General features: G+C 33.9%; 1 protein-coding gene across 1 annotated transcript; it reads left to right on the forward strand.

Annotated features, from left to right (window-relative positions):
• The first annotated feature begins 7,640 nt into the window (after positions 1-7,640).
• LOC108324536 (protein MAIN-LIKE 1-like) lies at positions 7,641-8,850 on the forward strand. Its single transcript, XM_052874550.1, has 4 exons — positions 7,641-7,853; positions 7,953-8,045; positions 8,133-8,714; positions 8,794-8,850. The coding sequence occupies exons 1-4, from the start codon at positions 7,641-7,643 to the stop codon at positions 8,848-8,850; spliced, it is 945 nt and encodes a 314-aa protein (XP_052730510.1).
• The last annotated feature ends 3,894 nt before the right edge of the window (positions 8,851-12,744 follow it).

Raw genomic sequence — 12,744 nt, forward strand, 5'->3', positions numbered from 1 at the left:
GCAGTCAATAGCTCTCAAAGCAACCAACAAGAAAGCCTCTAGGAGAACTGAATCTGTTGATTCTGATACATACATGTCACAAAAAGAAGTAATGAACATGATGGTAAAGAAATTCACAAAGTTCATGAAAAATAGAAATATTGTATCTGATTTTGCAAGCAATTCTAAAGGAGGAAGGAGAAAAGGAAAAGTTGCAATTCCTATGTGCTATGAATGTGGAAAGGAAGGACACATCAAGCCTAATTGTCCAGTTTTGAAGATGAAGCAAAAAGCTGATGAGAAGCACAATCAGGACCAAAGGAAGAATAAGTAGAGAAAGGCATACATAGCTTAGGAAAATAGTGACTCTAATGATTTATCCAGTGATGAAGACAATTGTAGTCTAGAAAAGGAGACAAACTTGTGTCTCATGGCTGGATCAGTATGTTCTGAAAGCAACAACAACAACTTTGAAGATGAGCCTATAGAAGTCAGATATGATCAGCTGTTGGATGTGTTTCAGGAGCTCCATACAGAAGCTATGAAACTTCAATATAAGGTTAATCGATTAATCTCTGAAAGAAAAGATTTTAAATCTCGAATCAATAACCTTGTTGAAGAAAATGATAAGTTGAAAATTGAACTTCATAAAGCTTTACAATCATCTATTAATGTAAAATATGAAGCTAGAGATTGTAAAAAGGATTGCAAGGATTGTCATGTTTATTTGGAAAAAATCAATTATCTAACTAAGACACTGGCCAAATCTACTCTTTGTAGACCCAATCTAGAAGTTGTACTAGGATCATAAGGAAGAGTAATCAATAGACAAGGAATAAGATATAAAGCTAAAAGTGAAAGAGTTAACTCAAAAAAATTTATTGATTTGAGTAAACCTTTAACTACTTCATGTTTCTATTGCAACTCTATTGGTCATAATGTTAGAAATTGTTACTATAGAAAGGTTGGTGTTCCAAAGGAAAAATTTAAGTCGATTCCCAAAGAACCAACCACTGTAACTAACAGAAAAGGCTCCAAGTTCATTTGGGTACCTGCACCCAAATCTGTTGAAAGTTTTGCAGGAAAGTAAACGTGATTGACAACAGACAACACTCAAGGAGGAATTACAATGGATTCGTCAAAAATCACTTAAGTATCATCTTTGGTAACAATTGTTGTTATACTTGAAATTCATGCATCATTGTTTGTATTTGTGTATGTGTATTGATGTGTGTCTATAATCATTGTTTGTCTGCATTGTCAAATTGGTTGAAAAATGTTTTCACGACTTTTAACCGATTGCATTAGTAATGTAATCAATTAATTTGTTTCTCTGTGTTGTTAAAAATCTCAGACTCGACTTATCTTAATCGATTACAAAAATAATTAAATTGATTAAAGTATTATACTGGGTTACATACATTAAAAAAAATTTAAATGAGCTTAAGCCTAATCAATTAGGTCTTTTACAAAAACTGTTTCATATAGTCATGAATCGCACTGTCTCATTGCTTAGTCTGTAAACCCTATCTAACTAAGAGTCCATTTGTGAATTCAAAATATGTGATGACTTCTTTATCTTCACGCCGGGGAAAACATTTTGCACCGATTGCAAGAAAAGCTTATCCTACTAGTTGGTTTAGTGACAATGAAAAAAGAATTGAGTTTGTGTGTTTCTAGGATTTCAAGGAAGTAATAAAGCACAAGACTTTGAGTATTATGTACTTTTGCAATGAAGGATTCATTTTCCAGGAATGGCTAGTTTATTCTGGTTTAGCCAAATTTGTTGAAATGGAAGGAGACTACTACCCATAACTGGTCAAAGTATTCTATACAAACTTGAAGGTTGAAGATAACCACATTCTTTCACGAGTAAAAGGTGTTGACATCCACGTTGATGAAGTTGTTTGGAAGACAGTTGCAGGAGTTCATCCTGAAGGGATTAAGTCTGATTTGGGTATGAGCGGTATTAACAAGATGACCATCTACAGAGACTGTTTGAGGTCTGCTGAAGAGCCAAGAGACTTCACTCTCTTCAAGGTTGGTGGTCTGAAAAAGAATGAGCGTTTGTGTGCATTCATCATAGCCTGGATTTTACTGCCAAGAGGTGGAAATCATGCAAAACTTAGCACTAAAGACGTGTATTTGTTACATGCGTTACGAGATAAGGTACCAACAAACTAGATCTCTGTGGTGAGTGATCACATGACTAAGATCACCAGACAGCAAGTATACCATCTTCCGTATGTTGTCTTCATTAGCAAAATTCTAAGGCATCATGGAGTTGATGTGTCTAATGAAGCTACCATAGGCCGCTAAAAGAAGAATTTGATTGAGAAGCTGACTTTACATCATCTAGGGCTACGAAAAGATGAAAAGGGTTGGTCCTTGAAAGATGAACATTTGCTGAAGTGGAAGAGGTTGAGCCTATTGGTATTGAAATGTCCACGTACTGCTTCAAGCTTAAATTAGAATTTGAACAGTTTGTGGTTGATCAGTTCAAGAAACAAGATGATAAAGTATCCAAGTTACAAAGGTCATTGTTTGGTCTACATAGGAAATTATACTATGGTATAAGAATCAATGCCTTTAGCAAAACATCTGAGGATGTCACTAAAGATGAAGAAATCAAAACAGATGATGATTATAAAGAAATCTCTGACTCAAAATAGGAGTTTTCAATCTTAGTGATATTTAGTCATGGTTGTTTTTTTTATAGAGTAGGCTGATAAGCCATTCATATTTTGTTTTCTACTTGTACTTATTCTAGTTATATCAATGAATGAAAGTAAGTTTGAATTATATCAAATTGGTTGGTTGAATGAACCTCATTGAATGAATCTGCTGAGATTTGATGATTTTTTTATTTCACATTTACAATTAAATTGTACTAACACTCAACAAAGAATCAGAAAAATGTGATTAGCAGGTCTATGACTATATAAAAGGTGTCTATAGGAATTAACGCTGATCTGATCTGGATATGAGCTATTGTGCGAAATTTAATCGACTGCAAAAGTAGTAGAATCGATTAAACTGTGCAAATGTGGTTCGAAACTTCTTACTGATAAATCACTGATTTTAAAGCACTCATGTTGATGATATATGTGCTCTGATACTTATCATATTACATCTGTTGTGAACAAACATGTCTATTTTTAAATGTTGCACATATACAAGTTCATTGGATTCAAGCACTATTTGTTTTACTCTGATTTCTGTCATTTTATATGATACCTGCTTGAAAATTGTTCAGTTATATATGCTCTAATACATCTCTATTTGTTGTTCTAATACTGAACTATGTATTTGAAATAATTTGGAAATAATGTATATTGATAGGGGAGCTTCTTTATCTATTTAGTTAAATTCATTACTATCAACCCTTTTACAGTTTGATAAGGCAAAATGGAAACAATTTGAACTAGAGATTATTGATAGGCAGAACATCGTTTTTGACATTATTGTTTAAATATGTTGATGGATCTTTGTTTGACTCATTGTCTCTTTGCTTCAAATGTACATTGTGTACTTATACCTTTTTTCCTAATGCCCAAAGGGGGACAAATAGTTGAAATTGTTTAATTGAATAAACAAGAGTGATAGTTGAAATATTTGTGACAGTGTATTTGAATATATTTGGTTGAAAACAATTTATGTTTGTGCATTGTACATCATGGTTGTTTTATACATCATGGTTATGCATCATCAAAAAAGAAAGAGATTGTTGATAGGGGGAACAATATGAGTGCTAAACCCATTCCCTGATGTGTTTGTTTTTTATAATGACAGCACATTGATTATAACAACACATGTTTTCATTACACAACAAAAATGTGTATTTGTGATTTATACATATATTGGTATATAAATGTTTTGTTATAATTTGATTGGTCTGCATACTACTGTGATCATAATTGTGTTTATATCTTATGTATGCATACTAAATGTTTTCTATGATAAAACCACAAGCACAAAACAACTCTGCATGAAATAATCGAGTACAATGATATTGTAATCAATTAAGTTCATCAAATAGCTTATGCTTTAAATTATGGCAGAACAACAAGTTTTAACCGATTACATTAAGTGTAAAATCGATTAAAACTCGTGTCTTTGCAGATATCTTTTTAAAATATGTTGTGATGAGTTTTGAAGACAAAATGTTTTCCAATTGCCTAAGTGTTGTTCTTAATCGATTACATTGTTCATAATCAATTAAGTCTATTATTATTTGAAAACTGTTTTCATGCTTAGTCATAACCCTATTAACGGTCATATTTTCAAATATGTTTGACTAGCATTGATTTGAAATCGATTACATTAAATGTGCATTCAATTAGAACTGTTTGAAATGTAATTTTGTTACCTCTGCTATTAATGTAACCGATTGCATTACTAACGTAATCGATTAGTTTGCGCCTGATATGAGAAAACTATAAATTGGCGCACTGCACACTGTTCTAATAAATTTTGATCATTTTCTAACTTTCATATCTAATATTTTGTGAATTGAGAAAAGAGATATAGGTGTATTGTGATGCTCCAAGAAACAAGAAATACACAAGTTGATAATCTTGAAGGTTTCTTGAAGAATAGATTTTGGTTTTCACTGCTTATCAACTACTACACCAGTGAGGTGTACTTCTGACTTCGTGTTTAGCAATCTTGGATTGTGTTGTTCCCTATGCGTGTGGCCGTGAAGAAGAGCGAGGAGTTATTTGGACTTTTAGAGGTGTCTCAAAGGGTGACTGCAGGAGATGATTGTTCTTGTTGTAGGGTTTTGGTTGTTGACTATATTAGATTAGTGAGTTAGAGAGGTGATTACACTTGAGAAGTGATCTTTGTACATGCCTTATTGTAAAACCTCAAATATTTATAGTACAATTGACTTTCAATCTAAGGTTGATTGAAAGGGCACTAAATGTAGGCATTGAGGCCGAACCAGTATAAACCCTTTATTTATTTCTCTTTCCATATCTCTTTTGCTTTCATTGCATGCGCTTAATTGCTTGTGTTTCAAGATAGATTAAAGATCATTCTAATTTTCCAAAAAGATTTAAAAAGCAATTGTTTTTATTGATCGCCAATTCACCCCCCCCCCCCCCTCTTGGTAAAAGAAACAAGGCAATTCTTTTCTAACAACTTGTGATGACTCTCACATATTAAAAGGAATTTCATATTCTTTTGTGGAGTAAATAGTATGGTTCTAACTTAATTAATCATTCGTTGTCTAATAAGGATGTTGTAAGTAGTGTATGGATGCACAAGAATATATTAGACCATGAGTATCTGATGTGACTCATTGGTACAAAACATTGTCAATAGGTGGACATATCTACAAATGTTAACACTTTTCCTAGAAAACTTGAGTAATGATTATGGATGCAATTTCACTAGTGAAGCAAGAGTATTTAGCTTTAAGAATGTGGACCAAAATAAAATATTAATTTAGCTTTCTTGGTTAACTAGTACTGTTAACTCTCTATTTTCCCCCATTTTTATGTGTTAATACTCTGCTTTTAGGTTAGTTTAGCTTTTATTTTTCTAGAATTAAGGTAGATTAGTATAAATAGGATAAAAATAGGTTGTAAATAGAAATAGTGTTAATTTTTCCTTTTTAGTTAAATAAGTAGGTTTTTAAATAAATAAGTTTTTTTTAGATAAAAATATTCCGAAAAAATAAATAAATTTGTGTTAGACTTTTATCTTTTATTTTCGCTCTTTAAAACTCCTAATTTTTTTGCAGATCAACTTTTTGGAAGTATTGGGCTGAAGAAAGCTATTTGGGCCCAACTAAATCTGGTTAAAGGTGTTGCTCCCTCCACCACCACCCATTCCTCCCTCCATCTCCCCAATTTTCTTTAATTAATTATATCCTCAGATTAAAATTTTTTACTTTTACTATTTTAATTTATTTCAAACATAGCTCTCCTACTTTACTCCCTGCACCCAATCTTTCCATCTCCCATTTCTGTTTAACAATTTGTCTTCCGTTTTACTTTGTAACTACATTTGTCTTCTCCGTTTCACTTCTCTTCCTCCATTTCTTTCTTCTTCATTTTCCATTTGGGTTTCAAAGTTTCCATTGTCGTTCATCTCTAGTGTGAAGGAGCCCGTTTGGTGTGGAGTAGTCGTTCATCTCTAGTGCAGAGGAGGTTGTTCATCTTGCGTGGAGGAGCGTGGATCTGTGCTTGTCGTCCAAGTTGGTTCTCCGCTCACCATTTTTGTAGTTTAATTTAGGGTTTATTATTGTTTACGTGCTTTTTGTGCTTGACTGTTGTCGCTGGTTGTCGTTGTCGTCGAGATTGTTGGCCTGAACAGTGCTCGCGAAAGACAAAAACGGATGTGGGATATCCGTTTGGCCTTCGACGGATGTCCGACTTCCGTCGACGGATGTGGGATATCCGTTGAAAGCCGATCGGATATCCCACATACGTTTTGGTTCTGGCATGCTGTATTTTTTTTTTCTTTAATATTTTAATTGCTTTTAGAATTATTATAATTAGAATATATATTTGATATATTTTTTCTTAATTTTTTTAAACAATAATATTTGATATATATATATATATATATATATATTTATTTATTTGATATATATATAGTTATTTTTAGATTTTCTTTAATGTTTTAGATTATTATTTTAATATTTTATAAATTTTTCTATTTGTAGTTTTTAAATGAATTGATTAAGTTTGAATTACATACGTAAACTTTTATATATTTAAATTATTTTTTATTTCTTGAAATAAATATTATTAATTTAATTATATTTAATGTTAGTAAATTTGTATTTGGATTTAATTTATTTACAGTAAATTTGTATTTGTAATTATAATTAATTTAATAATAATTAAATAGAAATGTATTTAAATATATTTTTTTAAATTAATTAGCTAATTGTTTATTTTATTTAATTTATGTTGTAGTTAATAAATTAATTATTATTAGTTTAATTTATTTTGAATTGTATATTTTTATAGTTTATTAATGATATTTAAAATAATAATTTTTTTAATTAAACAAATAAATTTTTGTTAGAAATGGCAAGAACATGTGGTGTATCTTTTAGTTCTCGAGGTGAGAGTTCTCGAACAGAGAGTTCGTCGTAGGGCGAAGCTCGGAGAAGACCTACCGTTTCTACTGGTAGAAGTCGTGCAACTCCTATCCAGGATGACCCCATAGTTGAGGAGCGAGCCTTTGAGGAGCAGACATATGAGACGTATGGTGAGGAGGATGCATTTAAGGCCCCTAACGATGATGACAATGAGGAGGAGCATGCAGATGTTCATGACATATAAGAGGATGTCGGTGGATTTTCTAGAGGTCCACGTGATGGTTCATTGCTGACGAACTATGTTCAGCATGTAGCTTATGCTATTTCACAAGGCCGGGTGAGTGCAAAAATAAAATTTATTTTATTATTTTTTTTAATAGAAATTTTATTAAATATTGATGTGTAGGATCGAGGGGACACACTGAAATTGATCCCCCATGGAAATTGATCTCTCACAGGGATTTGTTATGATTACGTTGATAAGGGGTTACTCCTCGGATTCATAGAAAGGTGGCATTTCGAGACCAGTAGTTTCCATCTCCCTATAGGGGAGATGTCGATTACTCTAGATGACGTCTCGACATTACTTCACCTGCCCGTGATGGGACAAATGTGTGATTTGGAGGAGTTAGAGTTTGAGGAGGCTCGTACAACCCTTATGCAGCTACTTGGCATTGATGGTGGCACAGTAGGTGCTGAGGTAGAGGACGCGCGTGGTTCGATAGTCAGACTCAGCTGGCTTAGAGAGATATATGTTCAGAGGTGTAAGTCACAACATTGGGACTATGCTGCCAGAGCATATTTGTTGCATATAGTAGGATGCACGATTTTTGCAAATAAGAGTGTCAGCTCTATACGCGTGTCTTACTTATTATTATTTAGAGACGTACACGCGTGTGGCAAATATGCCTAGGGTGTGGCTGCACTCGTCCATTTGTACGAGCAGCTCGGGGATGCGAGTCTCACCTCCACGAAGCAGATGGCCGAATATTTGACTCTATTTCAGGTACAGTTATAACTTTGACATTTATTTCATGTATTTATTTCCATGTTCGAAGATGGATGAAATTTAATTGAATAATTATTTTTTTAGAGTTGGATATACGAACATTTTCCTAGCATGGGAAGGAGGTGGTTGGTGACTTCTTACGATGATACCACACCACGTGCCATGAGGTGGCAAAGCCCTAGGCAGAGTTCCACTCTTGCGGAGATTCGGTCACAGTTGGATGCGCTGACATACAGTAGAGTTGTATGGCATCCGTATGAGGGGCATCGGGCCATTCGGCCATTCTTCGACATTTGTATGTATTATGGATGGATTCGGATTAGTGACACCCTTTGTCGTCATTTGCCTGAGCGTGTGCTGAGGAAATTTGGGTTTCAGCAAGACATTCCACGATCACCGACTACGATTCCAGATGCAGATATGGTGGCCATTGATCATGTTTGGTTGCACTTCAGAGCTCACGTTGTGAGTAATGTCAGACATGCAGCATCTCCTTCTGACTGTGTCGATGGGTACATTCAGTGGTTTAGGAGGGTTTCGAATCCTTATATTATTGTTGCTGCAGATGACGTGCGACCGGCTCTTGCGCCTAGACAGCTCCCCGATGTTCCACAGGAGGCACGACCCCATCGTAGATCGTCTCCACCTTCACCATCTGGCGCCCTGGTATGTTATTTTTCATTGCTTATATTATTAAATTTTCTTCACCTTGTTTATTTAATTGTTTGGTATAATTATAATGCAGGCTAGATTTAGGCGAATGGCGAGAATGTTACAGTCCTTGATATCGTGTTACAGATGAAGATTCTATAATTGAATGAAAGGCGCCCACATACTCAAAATATGATGGATCCCACGTAGTAGACCTTTCTCTTCGTTGAACTTTACTTTTTTGTGCACCCTTTGTCTTGACTTTATGTAATGGAGGGACCATTGATGTCAATGTAGGACAAACAATCTCAAGTAACTTCTGCTTGATGGTGACTTTACTGCCAATGTCAACCTCATTGAATCATTCTTCTACTTGTTTCAACTTATCTTTAATGGATAATTGGGGCTCAGTTTCATTTAATTCAACATTTGAGAAATGCAATCTTCGCCACATGATATGAAATTCACCCACAGGGATTACCCTAGGATCATACCGTGCTAATTCACATGCATAGGGGACACCAAATGTACGTCTCAATATGCATCCACACTTTGAGGAGTTCAATCCTATCTGCTGCACTATTTCAAATTCCTTAGCAATGAGATCCAATGCATATCGAGAGACACGCCTAATAAGTTCTCTATATTTGTAGCCTTTAAAATGGTCACTCGTGAGCAACATACTACTTTCAAATGACGCCTTAATCTTGTTGTGTTGTAGGATAATGACGTTATGAATATTATCCCAACAAGAACACAAATCACCCATACTATTTCCTAGAACTTTCTTCAGGCTCCAATGAGCAGATTCAGCCCTGAAAAAAAAAATCATCAACAAGTGCAAATAAATATTTATCTACAAAACAAATAAATAAAATAACATTACAACATACCTATTTGTGGTTGTGTTCCCTAAATGCATTACTATGTTTGTCCATAACTTTACAAAGTATGTACTGTAAGGAATAATCCAAGTCTGATTAACATATTCAAAGAACAAAGGTCATGAACTGCTTGCGTATTGAAGACCATTCACATACTCAAAAAACAACCTTTCATCAACACAATCCATCACATTTTCCCATGCATCCATCAAGACACCCCAAACCTCAGTAGAATGAACTAACATTTTGCATTTAGCTTTAATATTTTTAAGGATGTGGAATCAACATAACATCTTATATGACTTAGGGAATACATTTGCAATGACATTCATCAAAGCCAAGTCTCGGTCAATGACAATGACTTTAGGACCACCCTCAAATGTTAAAAATAAACCTTTTAGTTTTTCCAAAGCCCATGTGAAATTACTTTGCCTTTCAGTAGACAAGAAAGCAAATGTTGCTGTGAACGTTAACGATGTAGACGTCATACCCACAATCTCAAGCAACGGAAGTCTATATCTATTTGTTTTATATGTGGAATCCATCAAAAATACAACATTAAATGAGTTTAACAATTTGACCGCATCAGGATGTGTCCAAAATAGGTCAGTAACAACCTCTGAATCATCAGCACACCTACTCTAGTGAATGTACTTATCCCGATTCAACAACATCATAAGTTGTTGTAGTTCAGTTCTAGACCCTCTTAATGATCGTTTATACGCTTGCCTTGCGTTGTAGATTTGTTTAATCGTTGTGACATTTCGATCATTATTTTGTTTGAGTGTTAATAAAATATTTGCAAGTTGAACTTTACTCTTTGTCATATCAACCAGTAATGACTTCTCACTCGTATTTATCCTGCCAGCATAAGGGTGACCAACTAAAGTTTCAGCCAACTCATGGTTGTGATGTCCACACATCACCTTCAAGACCCATCCGGCCTCATCTGAACATGGTTTACCCTTTAATCTAAACGGACACTCACATTTACGAGTGTCGTATACACTGGCCACCGCATTGGCTTTGTATTTTCGATATTTTCCCCCTCTTTCACATCCAAGTATGACGAACGTTTTTATTCCCCGTACACGAGTAGCTATGTCAGATTTTACTATTACCACAACAAATCCTAAATCATAAGTCATCCCTCTTACCCATTGAATTAAGTGCTCCCGTGAACGAAATATTTCATTTGTGGTAAGTTTATTTGTTAAATCTCCCTCTACAACTTTGCTAATTGATGAAAACAAATCAGATTTCAAACTACAACCAATTTGAGAATTCATACGAAGATATTCATCCATTTTAAATAATAATCACCTACAAAATTATAATGAGCCTTATTAACATAATTAATAATTAATCAAACAAATATAAAAATATTAATATAATTAAATTATATATTTCATATAAATAAAGTAATAAGTAATTTTTTATATAATTATAAAATTGTTAAAGAATTAAAGGATAAAAAATCATATATAAAAAATATATATTTTACAAAACATTACGTTTAAAAACTAATTATATATAACGTCCAAAATACAAAAATATAAATATAAATCAATATAAATATACATTATTAAAATACATCAAAAATATATTCAAAAATAATAAATCAAAACATTTAAATTAAATTATTAAAATATCTCCAAAATAAAGAATAAACTAATAAAACAAACCCTAAAATAAAAAAGGTTAACTTTAACGTTTAAAGTTAACCTTTTTTTATTTTAGGGTTTTATTTTAAGGTTTATTCGAATACGCATCTGGAGGAGCACCACACACGCTGCACCATTCCACGCACTGCACCACGACAGCAACACTACTTGATAATTCTTTTCACCACCACCAATCTTTCAACTTCTAGTATCTCACAGCGATGAAAGAAAGAGAGGAAGAAGTATAATGTTAAAATGAACGAAAAGGTTTTTACTCATGTACGGGACTATAATAGGTTATTAGTGGAATAGGTTGGTAATGGGTAAAATTAAAAAATAATAACCCTAAAAATAAAATTTTACTGAGGGGCAAAATAGTAAAGGGGAGGTGGAGGGAGCAAGGTGTGGTGGTGGAGGGAGCAACACCCTCTGGTTAAAAGTGCTGGAATGGTTGTGCTGAAGGTGTTGTGTTGGGCCAAGCAATCTGGGTTGGCATTGATTTGAAAGACTAGGCTGAAATGAAGCTGAAGTTGTGCGTTTTGAATGAAAAGAATTCTGATGCGCTGAAATGGGCTAGCAGTAGTTGAAACAGGTTTGGTATATGCAAAAGAATTCGATATATGCAAAAGAATGGACGAGTTGGAGAGATTAGGGATGTTTACTATGTTCCGGAGCTGAAGAATAATATTTTAAGCATGGGTCAGATAATTGAAAAAGGTAATTCAGTTTTTATGAAAAATTAGATATTGTATTTAAAGGATAAGCATGGTCGTCTAACAACCCAGGTAAAAGCAAAGAAGAACCGGTTGTATGAATAGGAGCTGAAAATCTTGGAGAGAAGATGCAAACCCGGAGTAGGATGATGCACATGGAAAGTCGAACGAAGGAAGGAAGAATTTAAGTTTATGGGGGAGTTTGTTGGGATAAACTTAAATTTTAGGGTTTTATTAATAATTTTGTTTAAATCTTATTTTATTAGTTTTTGGGTATAGTAATATTTAGTTTGATTTGATAGAGATAAAATAGAGATACGTAGTTATGATTTTCGGTTTATCTAAGTACAATATTATTTTATGATAGATTAAATAGATTTTATTTTTAAGATAGTTGATATTTTATTTTTATTCCTCGTAATATTGTAAGTGTTATGGCTATTTAAAGTCTTTCAATTATCAATGAATAGCAAGACTCAATTTCAGGAAAATATCAGAGTGCGTATATTGTGAGATTTTTCCCATCAGTGGTATGAGAGCCGATGGTTTGTCTTGATGACCAGCTCGGACGAGTATAATGATCCTTATACCGAAAGTCTTCTTGGCAAAGGGTATTCAGGTAAGCAAGTTTCGTTAAGATACGACGGTTGGAAAGGGCTACTCGTGGTTGTGGTTAGTTGGGAATGCTTCCGCTAGAGGGAGAGTGTACCTATGTGGAAGGGACTCACCCTTGAGGGGGAGATGTTGGGTATCCAAGTGTGAGTCCAAGTCCCACATTGGATAG

The sequence above is a fragment of the Vigna angularis genome, chromosome 3 (genome assembly GCF_016808095.1).
Source record: "Vigna angularis cultivar LongXiaoDou No.4 chromosome 3, ASM1680809v1, whole genome shotgun sequence".
In the NCBI taxonomy this organism is placed as follows: Eukaryota; Viridiplantae; Streptophyta; class Magnoliopsida; order Fabales; family Fabaceae; genus Vigna; species Vigna angularis.